Genomic DNA, 27,107 nt, shown 5'->3' with positions numbered 1-27,107 from the left:
GCCGGACCGCATTTGACACATTTCACTTGCAGCTGCTGTTTTTGAACGAGCCGAGACAGCCAAGGGAGCGACCTGTCAGCTGTGTCACGCTTGCTCCCGATTTCAGATGATTAAAAAGGACTTCAGGGTAAAAAAAAAAAAAAGATGCCTGAAAAGTATAGTTAGTCAGTGACACGAGAAACATGACAAACTAGAAATCAAAAGCCCAGATTCTGTCGTTTGGACGGAATTATTTGAGGATTGATCGTGTCTTTAAAACCTCTAAAGGCCTTAGTGGCCACATGCGTGGACAGCACCTTTTAGCTCTTATTTCCAAAATGGTGTACACTACTGAATTGGGGTCTTATGGCCGCTTATGTGGACACTTATACTGCCATCTGGTGGTGTCAGAAGAGTATAACATACAATGGAATTTGGAGGGGAAAAAAAGTGTAAAAATAAAAATTAACCTGTCACTACACATGAAGTACACGTTTGTGTACTTATGGACTAAGTACATCATGTCAAAAGATGATTTTTAGTTTTTATTCTAATTAGGGTCCAATAAGCCCAAATAGCAAAGAGAAATTAAAAAAAAGCATGTAAACAAACAGCTTGGGCCTTTAGAGGTTAAGCCAGAGCTGGGCAAATATTTTGGCTCGGGGGCCACATTGAGAGAAAAAAATGTGTCTGGGGGGGCCAAGGTGTATGTGTGTATAAATGATATGTACACATTTAGCTGTACAGTATGTGTGTTTGGGTCCCTTTTTTTTCCAGGAACACTAATACCAAAATTCACAATGTCCGATAGAGTTCTAAAAACGTTGTGATAGACCACCTAAAAAAAAAGTTATGGAATTTTACATTTATATAATGTACATGAAAATAAAGAAAGTGGGATTTACAATATTACCTATGAACAATAAAACACTGAATATTAACAATATATGAACATCGCTCCTCGATAGACAACTTTTACAACCAAAAAAACAGCAAAATTTGAATGCAAAGGGTAATAAACACCTACAATATGGTGTGGCAAAATTATTCTCTGCATTTGACCCATCACCCTTGATCACCCCCTGGGAGGTGAGGGGAGCAGTGAGCAGCAGCGGTGGCCGCGCCCGGGAATAATTTTTGGGGATTCAACCCCCAATTCCAACCCTTGATGCTGAGTGCTAAGCAGGGAGGTAATCGGTCCCATTTTTATAGTCTTTGGTATAAACATATGTTTATTGTACCGTAAGATTTTTTGTTAGAATAAAGCCTTTGTAGTCCCCCTTATTTAGAAAAGTTTCGAAATACATTTTTGTACCGGTACCGGTACTAAAATACACGGGGAAGACCTAGGAGACATTGGGGAGGCTATGTCTCCCGGATGGCCTGGGAAACGCCTCGGGATCCCCCGGAAGGAGCTGGACAAAGTGGCTGGCGAGAAGGACGTCTGGGCTTCTTTGCTTAGGCTTCTGCCCCTGCGACCAGACCTCAGGTAATCGGAAGAAGATGGATGGACGGATGGATGGCTGGTCATTAAACATTTATTTCTTATGAAATTAAAATATACATATTTGAAGAGTTAAAAAATTATAAACGCCATTGCCGCCAAATTGAGCTGTGAGTACCAAAACATAGATAGCCCCATTTTTTAAAGACCTACTGAAACCCACTACTACCGACCACGCAGTCTGATAGTTTATATATCAATGATGAAATCTTAACATTGCAACACATGCCAATACGGCCGGGTTAGCTTACTAAAGTGCAATTTTAAATTTTGCGCGAAATATCCTGCTGAAAACGCCTCGGTATGATGACGCCTGCGCGTGACGTCACGGATTGTAGAGGACATTTTGGGACAGCATGGTGGCCAGCTATTAAGTCGTCTGTTTTCATCGCAAAATTCCACAGTATTCTGGACATCTGTGTTGGTGAATCTTTTGCAATTTGTTCAATGAACAATGGAGACAGCAAAGAAGAAAGCTGTAGGTGGGAAGCGGTGTATTGCGGCAGGTGTTGTGCCAGAAAAGGCACCCCCGCCGTAGAATGCACCCCTTGACTGTTGTGCCGGATAACACAGCCGGTGTTTCATTGTTTACATTCCCGAAAGATGACAGTCAAGCTTTACCATTGGCCTGTGGAGAACTGGGACAACAGAGACTCTTACCAGGAGGACTTTGAGTTGGATACGCAGACACGGTACCGTGAGTACGCATGCAGCTGCGGCATCCAAACATTTGATCGCTTGCCCGTACGTGCGTGCCGCTATGTGCATGTCACGTACGTAACTTTGGGGACATTGGGGAAATATATGTGCTGTATGAACATTGGGGAGGTGAACGGTACTTTGGGCTGTGGGATTGAGTGTGTTGTGCTGGTGTTTGAGTTGTATTGGCGGGTTATATGGACGGGAGGGGGGAGGTGTTTGTTATGCGGGATTAATTTGTGGCATATTAAATATAAGCCTGGTTGTGTTGTGGCTAATAGAGTATATATATGTCTTGTGTTTATTTACTGTTTTAGTCATTCCCAGCTGAATATCAGGTCACACCCGCCTCACAGCATCTTCCCTATCTGAATCGCTCCCACTGCCCTCTAGTCCTTCACTCTCACTTTCCTCATCCACAAATCTTTCATCCTCGCTCAAATTAATGGGGAAATCGTCGCTTTCTCGGTCCGAATCGCTCTCGCTGCTGGTGGCCATGATTGTAAACAATGTGCGGATGTGAGGAGCTCCACAACCTGTGACGTCACGCGCATATCGTCTGCTACTTCCGGTACAGGCAAGGCTTTTTTATCAGCGATTAAAAGTTGCGAACTTTATCGTCGATGTTCTCTACTAAATCCTTTCAGCAAAAATATGGCAATATCGCGAAATGATCAAGTATGACACATAGAATGGACCTGCTATCCCCGTTTAAATAAGAAAATCCCATTTCAGTAGGCCTTTAAAAGGAGGGTAAAATCATATTTTCCTGAAAAAAAACACCTGTCTTTTGCATCTCATGGTTGAATATTCTGTTTTAGTTCAGACAAATCCAGCAGACCAAATAACGACTTCATCCAACGCCAGCGCCCATGTTCGCTCACTTCATGTCCACTTTGCCATGATTGTAACCAATTTAAAGCATCAATAATGAGTGACCTTTTTAACTTATATTCAATTGAATAAACTGCAAAGACAATATATTTAATGTTCGAACTGAGAATTTTTTTTTTTTTTTTGGCAAATAATCATTAACTTAGAATTTTAATGGCAGCAACACATTGCAAAAAAGTTGTCACAGGGGCATTTTTACCACTGTGTTACATGGCCTTTCCTTTTAACAACACTCAGTAAACGTTTGGGAACAGAGGAGACCAATTTTTTGAAGCTTTTCAGGTGGAATTATTTCCCATTCTTGCTTGATGTACAGCTTAAGTTGTTCAACAGTCCAGAGTCTCCGTTGCGGTATTTTAGGCTTCATATTTCACCACACATTTTCAATGGGAGACAGGTCTGGACTACAGGCAGGCCAGTCTAGTACCCGCACTCTTTTACTATGAAGCCACGCTGTTGTAACACGTGGCTTGGCATTGTCTTGCTGAAATAAGCAGGGGCGTCCATGATAACGTTGCTTGGATGGCAACATATGTTGCTCCAAAACCTGTTTGTACCTTTCAGCATTAATGGTGCCTTCACAGATGTGTAAGTTACCTATGCCTTGGGCACTAATACACCCCCATACCATCACAGATGCTGTATTTTGAACTTTGCGCCTATAGCAATCCGGATGGTTCTTTTCCTCTTTGTTTCAGAAGACACAACATCCACAGTTTCCAAAAACAATTAGAAATGTGGACTCGTCAGACCACAGAACACTTTTCCACTTTGCATCAGTCCATCTTAGATGGGCTCGGGCCCAGCAAAGCCGGCAGCGTTTCTGGGTGTTGTTGATAAATGGCTTTTGCTTTGCATAGTAGAGTTTTAACTTGCATTTACAGATGTAGCAACGAACTGTAGTTACTGACAGTGGTTTTCTGAAGTGTTCCTGAGCCCATGTGGTGATATCCTTTACACACTGATGTCGCTTTTTGATGCAGTACCGCCTGAGGGGATCGAAGGTCCGTAGTATCATCGCTTACGTGCAGGGATTTCTCCAGAGTCTCTGAACCTTTTGATGATATTACGGACCGTAGATGGTGAAATCCCTAAATTCCTTGCAATAGCTCGTTAAGAAATGTTGTTCTTAAACTGTTTCGACAATTTGCTCACGCATTTGTTCACAAAGTGGTGACCCTCGCCCCATCCTTGTTTGTGAATGACTGAGCATTTCATGGAAGCTGCTTTTATACCCAATCATGGAACCCTGTTCATCTGTGGGATGATCCAAATAAGTGTTTGATGAGCATTCCTCAACTTTCTCAGTCTTTTTTGCCACTCGTGCCAGCTTTTTTGAAACACGTTGCAGGCATCAAATTCCAAATGAGCTAATATTTTCAAAAAATTAAGTTTTCCAATTCAAACGTTACGTATCTTGTCTTTGCAGTCTATTCAATTGAATATAAGTTGAAAAGGATTTGCAAATCATTGTATTCTGTTTTTATTTACGATTTACACAACGTGCCATCGTCACTGGTTTTGGGTTTTGTAAATCTATACTACTATACAAGCTGTATACAAACTGCTTTATGTTACATTTGTGTAGTATTGTCCCCTGACAAGATATGCTCAAAATTGATGCTGAAATGTACAGTGCGTACCCAACATCCCCATCTAACGACGCATAATATTTAGTTTTTGAAAAGGCTGTCATTGAGCAATTAAAGTATTCCTTATCACACACCTGGGCTATTTATTATTTATAATACAAGGAGCACTCCACTCGTATGTGTGTCTGAAGTACAATTACCAGAACACATAATAACCAAGGGTTGATTTGCATTTGAGGCGACACAGATTGTCAGGTCATGTACAAACAATTACGTTTAATCAGGTCTGATGGTTTTAAAATATCCATATTGCAAAGATGCAAATATTCCCACAGATGCTTAAAAAATATATTTGTGTTGTGTAGCTGACAAAAAGCAGCATTATGACCATATTTGGAAACAACTGCCTGGGTCTTAGTATGGAATCCCCCCTGGATAAACTGCTTACACTATAAATCATCATTGTGTTATGGCAAGCTTCACATTGTCAAAATGACGCAAAGTAGACTGAGAACTAACTGGAAAAATGATTACAAAAGTGAGACAGGATGGACACACACAGGCACAGAGTTTATAGTACAGTACTAAATGGGATTTTGATCATTTCCGTGTTTTGTGCACGTCATCCAGCAGTGCCATGGCCTACATTCTGCCAGCTGGCCTGGCAACACTCAAGTGCATGCACCCCCCCACTGCACACACTGCACACACACAACACAGTGGCATATGAATCAGATGGGACAGTAGTAAAGCAAGCAATTACCACTGCATGGGATGACAACCAATCTGCGGCCAGACGTCACCGATTTTATACTGAAGTTAACAACATTATTGAATATGTAGCGAGAAGCCTTAAACAAATCATGTGAAACAACTCTGGCAGGCGAGCAGTCCATGTCCCACTTCCACCCACCAGAGCTCAAAACTGGTTTTAAAGTTGCATGAGACAGATTAGCCTAGTTCAGATGAGCAGCGTTAGCCATGGGTTGCATCAGAAGATTCATATTTTGTCATAAAGTGAGTAAACTATTACAGTGATTGTCAACCTTTTTTGAGGCAAGGCACATTTTTTTCATTCAAAACTCCGGAGGCATAGCACCAGCAGGAAACGTTAAAAAAATGAAACTCCACCAGGTCGTCGTGCCTTATTTTGAGTTTGTTGGTGTTTTCCTGTTGCAGTTTCATGTCTTCCTTTGAGCGCTGTCGCGCGCACCTGCTTTGTGTTAGCAAGCAAGGCTATTTACGTTGTTGCGATCCTTTGTGTGGACATTGATTGTCATGTACGGATGTACTTTTTGCTGTCGTCCAGCATTCTGTTTCAGTTTACTTTATAGCCAGTTCAGTTTACTTTCGTTTTGCATAGCCATAGCCTTTTCCTTTCCATTTTGTTAATTTTTGGTTTAAAGGGGAACATTATCACCAGACCTATGTAAGCGTCAATATATACCTTGATGTTGCAGAAAAAAGACCATATATTTTTTTAACCGATTTCCGAACTCTAAATGGGTGAATTTTGGCGAATCAAACGCCTTTCTATTATTCGCTCTCGGAGCGATGACGTCACAACGTGACGTCACATCGGGAAGCAATCCGCCATTTTCTCAAACACCGAGTCAAATCAGCTCTGTTATTTTCCGTTTTTTCGACTGTTTTCCGTACCTTGGAGACATCATGCCTCGTCGGTGTGTTGTTGGAGGGTGTAACAACACGAACAGGGACGGATTCAAGTTGCACCAGTGGCCCAAAGATGCGAAAGTGGCAAGAAATTGGACGTTTGTTCCGCACACTTTACCGACGAAAGCTATGCTACGACAGAGATGGCAAGAATGTGTGGATATCCTGCGACACTCAAAGCAGATGCATTTCCAACGATAAAGTCAAAGAAATCTTCCGCCAGACCCCCATTGAATCTGCCGGAGTGTGTGAGCAATTCAGGGACAAAGGACCTCGGTAGCACGGCAAGCAATGGCGGCAGTTTGTTCCCGCAGACGAGCGAGCTAAACCCCCTGGATGTCTTAGCTCACACCGTCCCTTATGTCACCGAAGATGATCAAGAGAAGAATATCGACCCTAGCTTTCCTGGCCTGCTGACATCAACACCAAAACTGGACAGATCAGCTTTCAGGAAAAGAGCGCGGATGAGGGTATGTCTACAGAATATATTAATTGACGAAAATTGGGCTGTCTGCACTCTCAAAGTGCATGTTGTTGCCAAATGTATTTCATATGCTGTAAACCTAGTTCATAGTTGTTAGTTTCCTTTAATGCCAAACAAACACATACCAATCGTTGGTTAGAAGGCGATCGCCGAATTCGTCCTCGCTTTCTCCCGTGTCGCGGCTGTCGTGTCGTTTTCGTCGGTTTCGCTTGCATACGGTTCAAACCGATATGGCTCAATAGCTTCAGTTTCTTCTTCAATTTTGTTTTCGCTACCTGCCTCCACACTACAACCATCCGTTTCAATACATGCGTAATCTGTTGAATCGCTTAAGCCGCTGAAATCCGAGTCTGAATCCGAGCTAATGTCGCTATAACTTGCTGTTCTTTCCGCCATGTTTGGCATCACTATGTGACGTCACAGGAAAATGGACGGGTGTATATAACGATGGTTAAAATCAGGCACTTTGAAGATTTTTTTAGGGATATTGCGTGATGGTTAAAAAATGTTTTAAAAACTTCAAAAAATAAAATAAGCCACTGGGAACTGATTTTTAATGGTTTTAACCCTTCTGAAATTGTGATAATGTTCCCCTTAAAGCATTACATACCGGTTTACCTGCATGCTGCCTCCCGCTGTGGTCTGCATATTGGGATCACAACATCCTTGTCTCACCCTACACATTCCGACTTTTACAAAGCAATGAACTACCTGTGGCCACCTACTGACAGCACAGACACTGAGCAATGGCACTTTAGCAGATTATAATTATTGATTTGCAATAAATATTTTTTTGGACCAGTTAGGTGAAGTTGCATACATGTTCCACGGCACACCAGGCAATATCTCACGGCACACTAGTGTGCCCCGACACAGTGGTTGAAAAACACTGAACTATTATATACAGCAATGGGATATTTTTTTTTTACAAAGATAAGGCTTTCCTTCATTAACAAAATAGTTTTGTGTAAAATGTCCATCTACAGTTATGCCACACTTAAAAGACATAAGAAATGTGTTTATCCTGTCAAAAATCCTCATGCGTGCTGTACTGTTTCGAAGAAGAGAAAAATAAGTTTATGAGCCCCTACAGTAGATGGCAAGGAAATTGCTGCTATTTTTAGGACCTACAACAAATAAGCTCGGGAAAGATCGTCTATTGCAGGGGTGTCAAACTCAAATACAGAGTGGGCCAAAATTTAAAACTGAACAAAGCCGCGGGCCAAGGTTGAACAAATTAACCTTTTAATAGGAACCCAAACAAGTTTTGCATTGAATATTGAACAAGCAAGGCTTATATAACTTTATAGTGACATGCAAAATCGAGTGTCAAATAATAATAATAATAATAATTAAAAAATATCAATGGCATATCAAACACAATTTAAATAAAAATTGAATGCCTCTTTTCTATTTGCAGCCTTCTGAGGTAAATATCAACATTATCTTTTTTGACAGGCTAATAAATTTGAAAATAAAATAACAATGAATAAACCAACCATTCGGGACTTTAAACTGCTCTATTTGTAACACACTGATCTAATCTGCTGTGCCCAAGCCAGATACCTGCCATCTTTTCTTGAACACACACACACACACACCTTGTAGCGTCCCGGAAGAGTTAGTGCTGCAAAGGATTCTGGGTATTTGTTCTGTTGTGTTTTTATGTTGTGTTACGGTGCGGATGTTCTCCCGAAATGTGTTTGTCAATCTTGTTTGGTGTGGGTTCACAGTGTGGCGTATATTTCTAACAGTGTTAAAGTTGTTTATACGGCCACCCTCAGTGTAACCAGTATCGCTGTTGATCATGTATGCATTACATTCACTTGTGTGTGCGTGACTGGGCCAACACTCGTTGGACTGGATGAAAAGCGGACGTGACGATTTTCGGGAGGGGCACTGAAATTTGGGAGTCTCTCGGGAGGGTTGGCAAGTATGAGAATTAGCGGAGAATGCGGTGTTACCGCGGCACCGCCGCTGTATACAATCGGCGGGCCAGCTCTAGTGTTAATTTGTTATCGCCTCAAGGGCCAAGTGAAGTTACAAGGCGGGCCAAATTTGGCCCGCGGGCCAGAGTTTGACACCCATAGTCTATAGGAATGCTCTGCTTCTGCTTTTAGCGCAAACGATCGATAGCTTGTCAAAGATCCTCATTGGTCCCCGATGATGTAGAAGATTTAGGGACCGGCACCAGTATGTGACTCATTTGCCGCTCAGAACCATTGAATAATTTATAAACGACCACATTTTCTCCGACTTAACTTTTGCCTGTTCCTGTCGACCAGATGTCCCCAAACTATGTATTTATTTAACTACAGTATGTATATATATTTTTTTATCTGTCCTGTCGAGCCTCTCAGGCAAATCATAATGTTGATGTCGATGCCCATATCGGTCAGTAGAAGTGTGGGATACTCCTCTTGTTGACTTTCCTGTTGCAGGTCCCAAACTCTGGAATGATTGCCCCTCTCCATGTGAGACAGGCCCCTGCTTTGGCTACTTTTAAGACCCGTCTTAAAAAAAAAACACTTTTACTCACTGGCTACTGGCTTTCAACCCAGCATGAGACTTTGAACTGTTTCTAACTTTTGAACTTTTGTATTGTCTTTTATCTGACTGACTGTTTTTAACTTAGTTTTTTCATTTGATTTTTTTTATATTTTTCCTCTGTTTTAAACTATATGTTTTAGTCTATCCTGTGCCCATACTTGCCAACCCTCTCCCGAAAACCTCCTAGGACAAATGTTCTCTCGAAAATCTCCCGAAATTCAGGCGAACCTGAGTGACGTGTCGACAGCCTGTTTTCATGTCCGCTTTCCCACAATATAAACAGCGTGCCTGCCCCACGTTATAACTGTAGAATGATCGAGGGCGAGTTCTTGGTTTCTTATGTGGGTTTATTGATAGGCAGTTTCATTAACGTCCTCCCAGCGCGGCAACAACACACAACAGCAGTCACGTTTTCCTCTACCGTAAAGCAGTTCGTCTGCCGTAAACGGCAATGTTGTGACACTCTTAAACAGGACAATACTGTCATCTACTGTACATGTATATGTGACAATAACACCTAGGGCTTTTAGAGAGTGCAGTGCACAACTGCGCACACAACAAGGAGACGAAGCAGAATGCATCATCAGAGAGGGTGTTCAGCATGGTTAGAAAAATAGTGACAGAGAATAGAACAAGGATGGACAATTCAACCCTTAACTCAACAATGAGTAGATGAGTGTTATGTGTGTGTGTATGTGTAAATAAATGAACACTGAAATTCAAGTATTTCTCTTATTTATATATATATATATATATATATATATATATATATATATATATATATATATATATATATATATATATATATATATATATATATATGTATATATATATATATATATATATATATACATATATAGCTAGAATTCACTGAAAGTCAAGTATTTACATATATATATATATATATATATATATATATATATATATATATATATATATATATATATATATATATATATAATAAATACTTGACTTTCAGTGAACTCTAGCTATATATATATATATATTATAGTAGGTCCTGAAAACTGCAGTGCTCCTGTTGTATAAGATCTTTGACTAGGGTTTTTGTTGTAGGTCAAAGTGTTCCTGTCATATAAAGGATCTTTGACTAGAGTCGGTGCTAAAAAAAACAGAGTGTTTTTGTCATTGAGAGAATCTTTGACTAGCTTTTTTGTGGCAGGTGTTAAAAACATCAGCGCTCCAGTCATTTAAAGGATCTTTGACTAGCTTCTTTGCAGTAGGTCGTTAAAGCAGCATATATATATATATATATATATATAATAAATACTTGACTTTCAGTATTTATTATATATATATAATAAATACTTGACTTTTATTTATATATATATATAGCTAGAATTCACTGAAAGTCAAGTATTTATTATATATATATATATATATATATATATATATATATATATATATATATATATATATATATATATATATATATATATATATATGCTGCTTTAACGACCTACTACAAAAAAGCTAGTCAAAGATCCTTTAAATGACTGGAGCGCTGATGTTTTTAACACCTACCACAAAAAAGCTAGTCAAAGATTCTCTCAATGACAAAAACACTCTGCTTTTTTTAGCACCGACTCTAGTCAAAGATCCTTTATATGACAGGAACACTTTGACCTACAACAAAAACCCTAGTCAAAGATCTTATACAACAGGAGCACTGCAGTTTTCGGGACCTACTAAACAAAACACGGGTCAAAGATCCTCTATGACAAGAGAGCTCTGCTGTTTTTGAGGTTCAATTGCAAAAACTCTCTTCTATATGACCTACTGCAAAAACATTTGTCAAAGATCCTCGCTGTATCCTCTGATGTTTTAATGACCTACTGCAAAAAAGCTAGTCAAAGATTCTTTAAATGACAAAAACGCTCTGCTTTTTTTAGCACAGACTACAAAAACTCTAGTCAAAGATCCTTAGTTTATATGACAGGAACACTCTGACCTACAACAAAAACCCTAGTCAACGATCTTATACTGCAGGAGCACTGCAGTTTTCGGGACCGACTAAACAAAACACGGGTCAAAGATCCTCTATGACAAGTGATCTCTGCTGTTTTTGAGGTTCTATTCCAAAAACCCTCTTCTATATGACCTAGTGCAAATACATTTGTCAAAGATCCTCGCTGTATCCTCTGCTGTTTTAAGGACCTACTCCAAAAATGCTTGTCAAAGATCCTCTATATGACAAGAGGACTATACGTTTTTAGGACCAACTACAAAAACCCTAGTCAAAGATCTTATACAACAGGAGCAATGCAGTTTTCAGGACCTACTAAACAAAACACGGGTCAAAGATCCTCTATGACAAGAGATCTCTGCTGTTTTTGTTGTTCTATTGCAAAAACCCTCTTCTATATGACCTAGTGCAAATACATTTGTCAAAGATCCTCGCTGTATCCTCTGCTGTTTTAAGGACCTACTGCAAAAAAGCTAGTCAAAGATCATGTATATGACTGGAGAGCTTAAGTTTTTAGCACAGACTACAAAAACTCTCGTTAAAGATCCTTTATATGACAGGAACACTCTGACCTACAACAAAAACCCTATTCAAAGATCTAATACAACAGGAGCAATGCAGTTTTCAGGACCTACTAAACAAAACACGGGTCAAAGATCCTCTATGACAAAGGATCTCTGCTGTTTTTGAGGTTCCATTCCAAAAACCCTCTTCTATATGACCTACTGCAAAAACATTTGTCAAAGATCTTCGCTGTATCCTCTGATCTCTTAACGACCTACTGCAAAAAAGCTAGTCAAAGATCATGTATATGACTGGAGAGCTGATGTTTTTAACACCTACCACAAAAAAGCTAGTCAAAGATTCTCTAAATGACAAAAACGCCCTGCTTTTTTTTAGCACCGACTACAAAAACTCTAGTCAAAGATCCTTTATATGACAGAAACACTCTGACCTACAACAAAAACCCTTTTCAAAGATCTTATACAACAGGAGCACTGCAGTTTTCAGAACCTACTAAACAAAACACGGGTCAAAGATCCTCTATGACAAGAGAGCTCTGCTGTTTTTGAGGTTCTATTGCAGAAACCCTCTTCTATATGACCTAATGCAAAAATATTTGTCAAAGATCCTCGCTGTATCCTCTGATGTTTTAATGACCTACTGCAAAAAAGCTAGTCAAAGATCATTTATATGACTGTAGCGCTGATGTTTTTAACACCTACCACAAAAAAGCTAGTCAAAGATTCTCTAAATAACAAAAACGCTCTGCTTTTTTTAGCACCGACTACAAAAACTCTAGTCAAAGATCCTTTATATAACAGCAACACTGACCTACAACAAAAACCCTAGTCAAAGATCTTATACAACAGGAGCACTGCAGTTTTCAGGACCTACTAAACAAAACACGGGTCAAAGATCCTCTATGATAAGAGATCTCTGCTGTTTTTGAGGTTCTATTCCAAAAACCCTCTTCTATATGACCTAGTGCAAATACATTTGTCAAAGATCCTCGCTGTATCCTCTGATGTTTTAACGACCTACTGCAAAAAAACCTAGTCAAAGATCATTTATATGACTGTAGCGCTGATGTTTTTAACACAAAAACGCTCTGCCTTTTTTAGCACCGACTACAAAACCTCTAGTCAAAGATCCTTTATATGACAGGAACACTCTGATCTACAACAAAAACCCTAGTCAAAGATCTTATACAACAGGAGCACTGCCGTTTTCAGGACCTACTAAACAAAACACGGGTCAAAGATCCTCTATGACAAGAGATCTCTGCTGTTTTTGTTGTTCTATTGCAAAAACCCTCTTCTATATGACCTAGTGCAAATACATTTGTCAAAGATCCTCGCTGTATCCTCTGCTGTTTTAAGGACCTACTGCAAAAAAGCTAGTCAAAGATCATGTATATGACTGGAGAGCTGATGTTTTTAACACCTACCACAAAAAAGCTAGTCAAAGATTCTCTAAATAACAAAAACGCTCTGCTTTTTTTAGCACAGACTACAAAAACTCTCGTTAAAGATCCTTTATATGACAGGAACACTCTGACCTACAACAAAAACCCTATTCAAAGATCTTATACAACAGGAGCAATGCAGTTTTCAGGACCTACTAAACAAAACACGGGTCAAAGATCCTCTATGACAAGAGATCTCTGCTGTTTTTGAGGTTCTATTCCAAAAACCCTCTTCTATATGACCTAGTGCAAAAACATTTGTCAAAGATCCTCGCTGTATCCTCTGCTGTTTAAGGACCTACTGCAAAAAAGCTAGTCAAAGATCATGTATATGACTGGAGAGCTGATGTTTTTAACACCTACCACAAAAAAGCTAGTCAAAGATTCTCTCAATGACAAAAACGCCCTGCTTTTTTTAGCACCGACTACAAAAACTCTAGTCAAAGATCCTTTATATGACAGAAACACTCTGACCTACAACAAAAACCCTATTCAAAGATCTTATACAACAAGAGCACTGCAGTTTTCAGGACCTACTAAACAAAACACGGGTCAAAGATCCTCTATGACAAGAGAGCTCTGCTGTTTTTGAGGTTCTATTGCAAAACCCCTCTTCTATATGACCTACTGCAAAAACATTTGTCAAAATTCCTCGCTGTATCCTCTGATGTTTTAATGACCTACTGCAAAAAAGCTAGTCAAAGATTCTCTAAATGACAAGAACGCTCTGCTTTTTTTAGCACCGACTACAAAAACTCTAGTCAAAAATCCTTAGTTTATATGACAGGAACACTCTGACCTACAACAAAAACCCTAGTCAAAGATCTTATACAACAGGAGCAATGCAGTTTTCAGGACCTACTAAACAAAACACGGGTCAAAGATCCTCTATGACAAGAGATCTCTGCTGTTTTTGTTGTTCTATTGCAAAAACCCTCTTCTATATGACCTAGTGCAAATAGATTTGTCAAAGATCCTCGCTGTATCCTCTGCTGTTTTAAGGACCTACTCCAAAAATGCTAGTCAAAGATCCTCTATATGACAAGAGCACTATACGTTTTTAGGACCAACTACAAAAACCCTAGTCAAAGATCTTATACAACAGGAGCAATGCCGTTTTCAGGACCTACTAAACAAAACACGGGTCAAAGATCCTCTATGACAAGAGATCTCTGCTGTTTTTGTTGTTCTATTGCAAAAACCCTCTTCTATATGACCTAGTGCAAATACATTTGTCAAAGATCCTCGCTGTATCCTCTGCTGTTTTAAGGACCTACTGCAAAAAAGCAAGTCAAAGATCATGTATATGACTGGAGAGCTGATGTTTTTAACACCTACCACAAAAAAGCTAGTCAAAGATTCTCTAAATGACAAAAACCCCCTGCTTTTTTTAGCACCGACTACAAAAACTCTAGTCAAAGATCCTTTATATGACAGGAACACTCTGACCTACAACAAAAACCCTATTCAAAGATCTTATACAACAGGAGCAATGCAGTTTTCAGGACCTACTAAACAAAACACGGGTCAAAGATCCTCTATGACAAGAGATCTCTGCTGTTTTTGTTGTTCTATTGCATAAACCCTCTTCTATATGACGTAGTGCAAATAGATTTGCCAAAGATCCTCGCTGTATCCTCTGCTGTTTTAAGGACCTACTCCAAAAATGCTAGTCAAAGATCCTCTATATGACAAGAGCACTATACGTTTTTAGGACCAACTACAAAAACCCTAGTCAAAGATCTCATACAACAGGAGCAATGCAGTTTTCAGGACCTACTAAACAAAACACGGGTCAAAGATCCTCTATGACAAGAGAGCTCTGCTGTTTTTGAGGTTCTATTCCAAAAACCCTCTTCTATATGACCTAGTGCAAAAACATTTGTCAAAGATCCTCGCTGTATCCTCTGCTGTTTAAGGACCTACTGCAAAAAAGCTAGTCAAAGATCATGTATATGACTGGAGAGCTGATGTTTTTAACACCTACCACAAAAAAGCTAGTCAAAGATTCTCTAAATGACAAAAACGCCCTGCTTTTTTTAGCACCGACTACAAAAACTCTAGTCAAAGATCCTTTATATGACAGAAACACTCTGACCTACAACAAAAACCCTATTCAAAGATCTTATACAACAGGAGCACTGCAGTTTTCAGAACCTACTAAACAAAACACGGGTCAAAGATCCTCTATGACAAGAGAGCTCTGCTGTTTTTGAGGTTCTATTGCAGAAACCCTCTTCTATATGACCTACTGCAAAAACATTTGTCAAAGATCCTCGCTGTATCCTCTGATGTTTTAATGACCTACTGCAAAAAAGCTAGTCAAAGATCATTTATATAACTGTAGCGCTGATGTTTTTAACACAAAAACGCTCTGCCTTTTTTAGCACCGACTACAAAACCTCTAGTCAAAGATCCTTTATATGACAGGAACACTCTGATCTACAACAAAAACCCTAGTCAAAGATCTTATACAACAGGAGCACTGCAGTTTTCAGGACCTACTAAACAAAACACGGGTCAAAGATCCTCTATGACAAGAGAGCTCTGCTGTTTTTGAGGTTCTATTGCAGAAACCCTCTTCTATATGACCTTGTGCAAATAGATTTGCCAAAGATCCTCGCTGTATCCTCTGCTGTTTTAAGGACCTACTCCAAAAATGCTAGTCAAAGATCCTCTATATGACAAGAGCACTATACGTTTTTAGGACCAACTACAAAAACCCTAGTCAAAGATATTATACAACAGGAGCAATGCAGTTTTCAGGACCTACTAAACAAAACACGGGTCAAAGATCCTCTTTGATAAGAGATCTCTGCTGTTTTTGAGGTTCTATTGCAGAAACCCTCTTCTATATGACCTACTGCAAAAAAAATTGTCAAAGATCCTTGCTGTATCCTCTGCTGTTTTAAGGACCTACTACAAAAATGCTCGTCAAAGACCCTCTGTATGACAGGAGCACTATACATTTTTAGGACTTATTAAAGAAAACATCAGTCAAAGACAGAAGTGCTGCCATTTTTAGGGCGAACTACATAAACACTAGTCAAAGACCCTCTATATGACAATTGTGGGGATTCTACTCATACTACTGTTCTAGTTGGCTACATCACAGTCACTAGTAAAGAGTCATGATGTCGTGGACCGTGGCTGTAGGTAACCTACGTTGCTTACAGGTGCAGGGGTTGGTCTGAGGCAAGGGTCTATCAGGAGGGGAAACAACTGGTTTCAGATGAGATCAAACAAACTGGGATTAGTAATGTTAACAGTGTGTGCAGTAAACCAGGGATGATTGCCAGTAATAGATGGTGGGATGATGGGAGGAGTGAGGGGATGCAAGAAGGAGGAAGAGGAGGAGGAGGAGGGGGGGATCATCCTAAAAACCCATGAAGTTCTTCAACTTGCACGACTCGCAAGGAAGATAACATAGTACTCACCTAGTCTAGGCTGCGGTTTTGGCGGGTAGCATCACACACACACACACACACACACACACACACACACACACACACACACACACACACACACACACACACTTGTTATACTGCCCAGTTTAGAGGACAGTAAGTGAAAGCATCACACTCACACACACACTCACACACACGTAGGTGTAACAGCGTGCATGAAGAGGAGATCAGAAGCAGAATAGGAGTTTAAGCGTCCGTGTCTCTCTGGCGAGTGTGACACGGCGGGCTTTGGTCCAGAAACCCCTCCCTCCCCCTTGTCCCTCCCCTCTCTGTGTTGTCACTCTCCCACACACTCGTTTTCTACCCCCGTTTAATCCCTGGCTTCCTTCCGCACCGAGTCAGTTGACTCACAACACCGTCCTCATCTATTCCCATATGTCTTCTTTACTTCTGAATTAACACGTTTAAAAACCTCGAAGCGCCTTTTCGTGTCTTTTCAAAATGGATGCCAAAGTTGACCAACTTGTCGGACTCTGTCCTCATCCTTCTACCGTTAAGGTGAGAAGCACTATTTATGATCTACAATAAACCTTCATGAGCTCCGAGGCGAAAAAGCAGCTCATGATGTCAGAATAGCAGCAACAAGCTTGTTAGTTAAAAATAGTTTGTCTGCGTAAGCCCTTATAATAACAATATCACTAATACTTCTTTAATAGTCAGGTCGCGAAGTGTACCAACCCTGTTTCCATATGAGTTGGGAATTTGTGTTAGATGTAAATATAAACAGAATACAATGATTTGTAAATCATTTTCAACCCATATTCAGTTGAATATGCTACAAAGACATATTTGATGTTCAAACTGATGTTTATTATTTTTTGAGCTATGATAGTTTAAAAAATAACAAAAAGAAAATCACACTAAAGGTCTCTGGGATCCAAAAGGGTCTTACGTATATGAAATAGTCATACATATTTTTTTTATTTTTTTTTACTTTTAATGCTTAACTCTGTAAATTAATTTCAGATCTATCCATCAGTTATAGTTGTTTATTATTGTTTGAGCTATGACAGTTTAAAAAATAACACACAAAAAAAATCACACTAAAAAGGTCTAGGGGATCCAAAAGGGTCCCACTTATAAAAGTGTTTAAAATAATCGTACTTTTTTTTATTTTACTTTTAACGCTTAACTCTGTAGTAGATCAATTTCAGATCTATCCATCAGTTATAGTTGTTTATTATTTTTTGAGCTATGACAGTTTGAAAAAATCACAAAAAAAAAATCACACTTAAAGTCTCAGGGATCCAAAAGGGTCTTCTTACTTATATGAAACAGTCATACATAATGTTTTTTGTTTTTTTTACTTTTAATGCTTAACTCTGTAGTAGATCAATTTCAGATGTATCCATCAGTTATAGTTGTTTATTATTTGTTGAGCTATGACAGTTTAAAAAATAACAACAACAAAAAAATCACAATAAAGGTCTCGGGGATCCAAAATGGTCCCACTTATAAAAGTGTTAAAAATAGTAATACTTTTTTTTTTTTTACTTTTAATGCTTAAATCTGTAGATCAATTTCAGATCTATCCATCAGTTATAGTTGTTTATTATTGTTTGAGCTATGACAGTTTAAAAAAATAACACAAAAAAAATTACATTAAAGTTCTCGGGGATCCAAAAGAGTCCCACTTATATAAAAAAGTCACACTTTTTATTTAATTTTTTTTTACTTTTAACGCTTAACTCTGTAAATCAAAGTCAGATCTATCCATCAGTTATAGTTGTTTATTATTTTTGAGCTATGACAGTTTAAAAAATAACACACAAAAAAAATCACACTAAAGGTCTCCGGGATCCAAAAGGGTCCCACATATAAAAGAGTTAAAAATAGTCATACTTTTTTTTTTTTTTTTACTTTTAACGCTTAAACCTGTAGATCAATTTCAGATCTATCCATCAGTTATAGTTGTTTATTATTGTTTGAGCTATGACAGTTTAAAAAATAACAAAAAAATTACATTAAAAGGTCTCGGGGATCCAAAAGAGTCCCACTTATATAAAAAAGTCATACTTTTTATTTCATTTTTTTTTACTTTTAATGCTTAACTCTGTAGTAGATCAATTTCAGATCTATCCATCAGTTATAGTTGTTTATTATTTTTTGAGCTATGACAGTTTAAAAAAATCACCAAAAAAAATCACACTTAAAGTCTCAGGGATCCAAAAGGGTCTTACTTATATGAAATAGTCATACATAATTTTTTTTTTTTTTTTTTACTTTTAATGCTTAACTCTGTAGTAGATCAATTTCAGATCTATCCATCAGTTATAGTTGTTTATTATTTTTTGAGCTATGACAGTTTAAAAAATAACAACAAAAAATCATACTAAAGGTCTCGGGGATCCAAAATGGTCCCACTTATAAAAGTGTTACAAATAATCATACGTTTTTTTTTTTTACTTTTAACGCTTAAATCTGTAGATCAATTTCAGATCCATCCATCAGTTATAGTTGTTTATTATTTTTTGAGCTAAGACAGTTTAAAAAAATCACACAAAAAAAAATCACACGAAAGTTCTCGGGGATCCAAAAGAGTCCCACTTATATAAAAAAGTCATACTTTTTATTGAATTTTTTTTTACTTTTAACGCTTAACTCTGTAAATCAAAGTCAGATCTATCCATCAGTTATAGTTGTTTATTATTTTTTGAGCTATGACAGTTTAAAAAATAACACAAAAAAAAATCACACTAAAGGTCTCGGGATCCAAAAGGGTCCCACTTATAAAAGTGTTAAAAATAATCATACTTTTTTTTTTTTTTACTTTTAACGCTTAACTCTGTAGTAGATCAATTTCAGATCTATCCATCAGTTATAGTTGTTTATTATTTTTTGAGCTATGACAGTTTAAAAAATAACACAAAAAAAATGACATTAAAGGTCTCGGGGATCCAAAAGAGTCCCACTTATATAAAAAAAAGTCATACTTTTTATTGAATTTTTTTTTACTTTTAACGCTTAACTCTGTAAATCAAAGTCAGATCTATCCATCAGTTATAGTTGTTTATTATTTTTTGAGCTATGACAGTTTAAAAAATAACACAAAAAAAGAATCACACTAAAGGTCTCGGGGATCCAAAAGGGTCCCACTTGTAAAAGTGTTAAAAATAATCGTACTTTTTTTTTATTTTACTTTTAACACTTAACTCTGTAGTAGATCCATTTCAGATCTATCCATCAGTTATAGTTGTTTATTATTTTTTGAGCTATGACAGTTTAAAAAATAACAACAACAAAAAATCACAATAAAGGTCTCCGGGATCCAAAAGGGTCCCACATATAAAAGAGTTAAAAATAGTCATACTTTTTTTTTTTTTTTACTTTTAATGCTTAAATCTGTAGATCAATTTCAGATCTATCCATCAGTAATAGTTGTTTATTATTGTTGAGCTATGACAGTTTAAAAAAAATCACACAAAAAAAAAAATCACACTAAAGGTCTCAGGGATCCAAAAGGGTCTTACTTATATGAAATAGTCATACATATTTTTTTTACTTTTAATGCTTAACTCTGTAAATTAATTTCAGATCTATCCATCAGTTATAGTTGTTTATTATTTTTTGAGCTATGACAGTTTAAAAAAATAACAAAAAAATTACATTAAAAGGTCAAATCACACTAAAGGTCTCAGGGATCCAAAAGGGTCCCACTTATAAAAGTGTTAAAAATAATCATACTTTTTTTTTTTTTTACTTTTAACGCTTAACTCTGTAGTAGATCAATTTCAGATCTATCCATCAGTTACAGTTGTTTATTATTGTTTGAGCTATGACAGTTTAAAAAAAAAAACACACACAATAAAGGTCTTGAGGATCCAAAAGGGCCCCACTTATAAAAGTGTTAAGAATAGTCATACTTTTTTTTAATTATTTTAACTTAACTTAACTTAAGAGAGTGTGAAGTGAATGATGCTTACCTGTGACGTGCGAGGTGCGTTGCACTCGAAGGTGCTTCCTCCTCCCCACTTCCTCCCCGAGCAGGTAGTACCATCCTCGGACCTCCTAGAGTGTGCACGAGTCAACAATAGACGTGTGAGTGCCGAGATTTAAAACGTAAATCCAATAGCATGCCCTCTCCTGCTTACAGTCGCTATTCACAATCCTTTTCCTTTATTATTCCTGCAGCTGATGACCCCCCCCCCCCCCCCCCGCTTTCTCTTTTGCACTTCTGCCTTGTGAGCCAGATGGTGCATGAGTGTGTGTGTGTGTGTGTGTGTGTGTGTGTGTGTGTGTGTGTTACATAAAGCTATGCCGGGCTGAGGCAGCAGGCGTCTGATTTATAATCTGAGTGATGTAGACACATTCATGCAAACATGGACATGTCCGAGGCGCATACGTCATTTTAGTCTTGGTCACACACACTTACAGCGGCAGCAGTGACACACACACACACACACACACACACACACACACACACACACACACACACACACACACACACACACACACACACACACACACAAGCTTGCCTTATTGTGCTAAATAATGCGTTGCCGTGGACAGTGACAATAATCTCTACTTTAAAAGCATCTTATCAGAGTGGACAGATTTCTGCAGGCAGTGGGACACAAAGGGGGGGTGGGGGGGAGGACGTTACCGTATGCACTGAAGAGTCAGGGGAGGGATTTAAACGAGACAATGTTATTCTTTATCCGTCAGAAAAAGAGTATTTTTACTTTTTTTTTTAAAAGGAGGGATGTCGTTGGGGTGAAAGGAGTTGAAAGGAAAGCAAAGCCGTGCTTGCAAATGCTAACAACATCCCCTAAACGAGTGCTTAGCTTAGCTTAGCATAACTGAATTTTAGTTTAGTGTGCTTGAAAAAACAGCTATAAAACCATAAAAACACATTAGTAGCTACAAATGTGACTAATAACCTGCTAGCTATAGATTGTGTCATCTATTGCTAATTAGTAGCCCTTTTGACCGATGCTAACTGGCTAACTTGTAATTGGCAATGAGATATCCATACTCTTAGGTAAAACGGAATCCATCCTATTTGGGTCCCAAATCAACCTTAAGAAAGTCAGTGACTTCACTATAAAAGTGGGTGACATTGTTATCACCAGGAAAGATGAGATCACCTACCTAGGTTCCATTCTAGAGCATACTTGCCAACCTTGAGACCTCCGATTTCGGGAGGTGGGGGGAGGGGGGTGGGCGTGGTCGGGGTGGGGGTGGGACGGGGGCGTGGCTAAAAGGGGAGGAGTATATTTACAGCTAGAATACACCAAGTCAAGTATTTCATATATATATATATATATATATATATATATATATATATATAAATATATATACCGGTATACGTATATATTTATATTTATATTATTATATGTATTTTTTTTTATTTTATATATATATATATATATATATATATATATATATATATATATATATATATATATATATATATAAAATAAATAAATAAATAAATGATAAATGGGTTGTACTTGTATAGCGCTTTTCTACCTTCAAGGTACTCAAAGCGCTTTGACACTACTTCCACATTTACCCATTCACACACACATTCACACACTGATGGAGGGAGCTGCCATGCAAGGCGCTAACCAGCACCCATCAGGAGCAAAGGTGAAGTGTCTTGCTCAGGACACAACGGACATGACGAGGTTGGTACTAGGTGGGGATTGAACCAGGGACCCTCGAGTTGCGCACGGCCACTCTTCCACTGCGCAAAATAAATACTTGAATTTCAGTGTTCATTTATTTACACATATACACACACATAACACTCATCTACTCATTGTTGAGTTAAGGGTTGAATTGTCCATCCTTGTTCTATTCTCTGTCACTATTTTTCTAACCATGCTGAACACCCTCTCTGATGATGCATTGATGTGTGGCACGCACAAAAGTGCTTTCATCAAATGCACTAGATGGCAGTATTGTCCTGTTTAAGAGTGTCACAACATTGCTGTTTACGGCAGACGAACTGCTTTACGGTATACAAAAATGTGACTACTGTTGTTGTGTGTTGTTGCCGCGCTGGGAGGACGTTAATGAAACTGCCTAACAATAAACCCACATAAGAAACCAAGAACTCGCCCTCTATCATTCTACAGTTATAACGTGATTGGGCAGGTATGCTGTTTATATTGTGGGCTAGGTCCTCATAGACCTGAGTCCGCCTGAATTTCGGGAGATTTTCGGGAGAAAATTTGTCCCGGGAGGTTTTCGGGAGAGGCGCTGAATTTCGGGAGTCTCCCGGAAAATCCGGGAGGGTTGGCAAGTATGTTCTAGAGGCTAATATTTCCTGTGATAAAATGGCAACCAAGGTAATCAAAAAGGTCAACCAACGAACAAGATTTCCCTACAGAATCTCCTCTCTGGTCAACAAAAGCACCATGAAGATTCTAGCGGGAACTCTCATTCAACCCTTTTTCAATTACGCATGCACCTCCTGGTACCCTAGCACCTCCAAAACCCTCAAATCTAGACTCCAAACATCCCAGAACAAGCTAGTCAGGTTACTTCTAGACCTCCACCCCAGATCTCACCTCACTCCTACCCACTTCTCCAAAGTGGGCTGGCTCAGGGTGGAGGACAGAGTAAAACAACTTGCACTGAGCAAAGTCTATAAAATCCGCTACACCTCCCTGATACCGAAGTACATGTCAAACTACTTCCATAACGTAAATGACCGCCATAACCACAACACCAGGGGGAGCTCCACAAACCACGTTAAACCCAGATTCCGATCTAACAAAGGTCTTAACTCATTCTCCTTCTATGCCACATCAATGTGGAATGCACTCCCAACAGGTGTAAAATAAAGTGCATCTCTATCCTCCTTCAAAACTGCACTAAAAGAACACCTCCAGGAAGCTACAACCCTAGCCTAACCCCCTCCCCCACCACATCCCACCTCCTCGGATTGTAAATAATCAAATGTAAATAATCAAATGTATATACTTGTTCTTATGCTTTCTGAGCTCACTATGTTCACTGCTCACTGCTCGCTGTACATATCCTATGAAGTCAGACCTACACTGTTACAATGTTCATTTCTCTGATGATATTATTGTTGATGACTGAAGTGCTGATAGCAACCCAACCTAACCCCCCCGCCCCAACCCCCTCCACATCCCACCCCCCCCCGGATTGTAAATAATGTAAAAAATTAAATGTATATACTCTGATGATTAACTTGTGTGATGACTTTATTATGATGATAGTATAATAATAATAATAATAATAATAATAATAACTGGGATTTATATAGCGCTTTTCTAAGTACCCAAAGTCACTTTACATGTAGAACCCATCAATCATTCACACCTGGTGGTGGTAAGCTACTTTCATAGCCACAGCTGCCCTGGGGTAGACTGTAGTATATATTTGTACCATGCATTGATTAACGTGGACCCCGACTTAAACAAGTTGAACAACTTATTCGGGTGTTACCATTTAGTGGTCAAGTGTACGGAATATGTACTTCACTGTGCAATCTACTAATAAAAGTTTCAATCAATCAAAAAAATAATGGTTCAAGCATCTGCTTGTTCCTCCATTTTGACAATTCTGACGAGCAATCCAGTGTTGACATCTAATTGGATAAAAAAATATATATATTTTCTAAATAAATGTGATAAAATTGGATCCATTGACGATTGCAAACTTGTGCACCTGAATTCTGATTAGAACTGCTACTCAACAAATATACCTCAATTTTAAGGGCCTGCATTTTAGCAATTATGAGCGCATGAAGACGGATTACCTTCCTACCTGGAATACATTTTTCAAAAAATGTGAAGAAATGCATCTTAATGTTGTTTTATTATTTATCAATATTTTGTCTATTCTTACAAGACACGAGTAGCACTCTGAACAATACTGGAAAAATACTATACTATACCAAAAATATGAAGCTACAAAAACAACTCACTAACGTGCGCTGCTAGCTATACGTTTATTTGAATATCACTAACTTGTCACGGTACGGTTGCGGCTTACTGCGCGGTCCGTTTTCCCAGGTTGCAAACGGACAACTCCGGACAGGACTTGCAGGTAGGAACATCATTTAATTCTTAAAAAACACTCAACGAGGTACAAAACAGAAAACAAACCGACGGAACAAGGTGCCGGCTATTGCTTAGCACAGACTAAAGACAAGCAAAACTTACTTAACAGGAGCGTGACGCAAACAGGAACTAAAGGAGTCCAAAACAAACAGAAAACACAAAACATGATCCGGATTACGGATCACGACATAACTTGAATTATGATTGTTTAATCCACCTGCCAAACACTAATTGAACCTGCACTTTATTGAATAATTATGAACATATCAAGAAATATTTATTTTCTACCTGGCATCAAAGGGTTGAAATATGAGTGAATTAAAAACAAATTAAAGATGTGAGAAAATGCATTTCATGTACCGTATTTTTCGGAGTATAAGTCGCTCCGGAGCATAAGTCGCACCGGCCGAAAATGCATAATAAAAGAAGGAGAAAACATATATAAGTTGCATTGGAGTATAAATCACATTTTTTGGGGAAATGTATTTGATAAAACCCAACACCAAGAATAGACATTTGAAAAGCAATTTAAAATAAATAAAGAATAGTGAACAACAGGTTGAATAAGTGTACGTTATATGACGCATAAATAACCAACTGAGAACGTGCCTGGTATGTTAACGTAACATATTATGGTAAGAGTCATTCAAATAACTATAACATATAGAACATGCTATACGTTTACCAAACAATCTGTCACTCCTAATCGCTAAATCCCATGAAATCTTATACGTCTAGTCCCTTACGTGAATGAGCTAAATAATATTATTTGATATTTTACGGTAATGTGTTAATAATTTCAAACATAAGTCGCTCCTGAGTATAAGTCGCACCCCCGACTATGAAAAAAAACTGCGACTTATAGTCCGAAAAATACGGTATGTTTATCATTCATTATTATTGTGTCTGCTCTGCCAAGACTTTAGTATAGTATTTATCAATATTGTTCAAAATACTATTATACAAGAAATATGAAGCTACAAAAACATCTTGCTAGCTTGCACCGCTAGCTTTACATTTATTTGAATATCGCTAACTTGAATTATGATTGTCACGCAACAATTGTAACTCAATTTTAAGGGACTGTATTCTAGTGATGGATTATGAATGCATCGCGGAAGAACAATAATGAAAAATACTTTAAAGTAATAACAGGGTAAAGCTAAAAACAACTTCCTAGCTTGCATTGCTAACCATACATATACTCACTAACTTGAAATTAGATTATGTGACCTACCTGCCACTCAACAAATGTTTCTTCATTTTAAATGGGAACATTATCACCAGACCTATGTAAGCGTCAATATATACCTTGATGTTGCAGAAAAAAGACCTTCTTTTTTTTTAACCGATTTCCGAACTCTAAATGGGTGAATTTTGGCGAATTAAACGCCTTTCTATTATTCGCTCTCGGAGCGATGACGTCACGTTGTGACGTCACATCGGGAAGCAATCCGCAATTTTCTCAAACACATTACAAACACCGTTTTTTCGGCTGTTTTCCGTACCTTGGAGACATCATGCCTCGTTGGTGTGTTGTCGGAGGGTGTAACAACACGAACAGGGACGGATTCAAGTTGCACCAGTGGCCCAAAGCGTAAGTGGCAAGAAATTGGACGTTTGTTCCGCACACTTTACCGACGAAAGCTATGCTACGACAGAGATGGCAAGAATGTGTGGATATCCTGCAACACTCAAAGCAGATGCATTTCCAACTGGACTGGACGGATCAGCTTTCAGGAAAAGAGAGCGGATGAGGGTATGTCTACAGAATATATTAATTGATGAAAACTAGGCTGTCTGCACTCTCAAAGTGCATGTTGTTGCCAAATGTATTTCATATGCTGTAAACCTAGTTCATAGTTGTTAGTTTCCTTTAATGCCAAACAAACACATACCAATCGTTGGTTAGAAGGCGATCGCCGAATTCGTCCTCGCTTTCTCCCGTGTTGCTGGCTGTCGTGTCGTTTTCGTCGGTTTCGCTTGCATACGGTTCAAACCGATATGGCTCAATAGCTTCAGTTTCTTCTTCAATTTCGTTTTCGCTACCTGCCTCCACACTACAACCATCCGTTTCAATACATGCGTAATCTGTTGAATCGCTTAAGCCGCTGAAATCCGAGTCTGAATCCGAGCTAATGTCGCTATACCTTGCTGTTCTATGCGCCATGTTTGTTTGTATTGGCATCACTGTGTGACGTCACAGGAAAATGGACGGGTGTATATAACGATGGTTAAAATCAGGCACTTTGAAGCTTTTTTTAGGGAT

At 38.4% G+C, this 27,107-nt stretch overlaps 1 protein-coding gene across 2 annotated transcripts in view; it reads right to left on the bottom strand.

Annotated features, from left to right (window-relative positions):
- Positions 1–27,107, bottom strand: part of rgs3a (regulator of G protein signaling 3a) — a 336,515-nt gene that overhangs the window by 303,254 nt on the left and 6,154 nt on the right. Inside the window, exon 6 of one of the 2 annotated variants that reach the window (XM_061927475.1) lies at positions 20,720–20,804. In XM_061927475.1, coding sequence (XP_061783459.1) covers positions 20,720–20,804 — 85 coding nt within the window. Of the gene's footprint in view, positions 1–16,766; positions 16,950–20,719; positions 20,805–27,107 lie in introns of those variants that run through there. The other variant, XM_061927478.2, reaches the window with a different exon arrangement.

The sequence above is a fragment of the Nerophis lumbriciformis genome, linkage group LG32 (assembly GCF_033978685.3).
Source record: "Nerophis lumbriciformis linkage group LG32, RoL_Nlum_v2.1, whole genome shotgun sequence".
NCBI lineage: Eukaryota > Metazoa > Chordata > Actinopteri > Syngnathiformes > Syngnathidae > Nerophis > Nerophis lumbriciformis.
The sequence above is the reverse complement of the archived record's forward strand: the minus strand, read 5'-3'. Positions and strand labels throughout refer to the sequence as shown.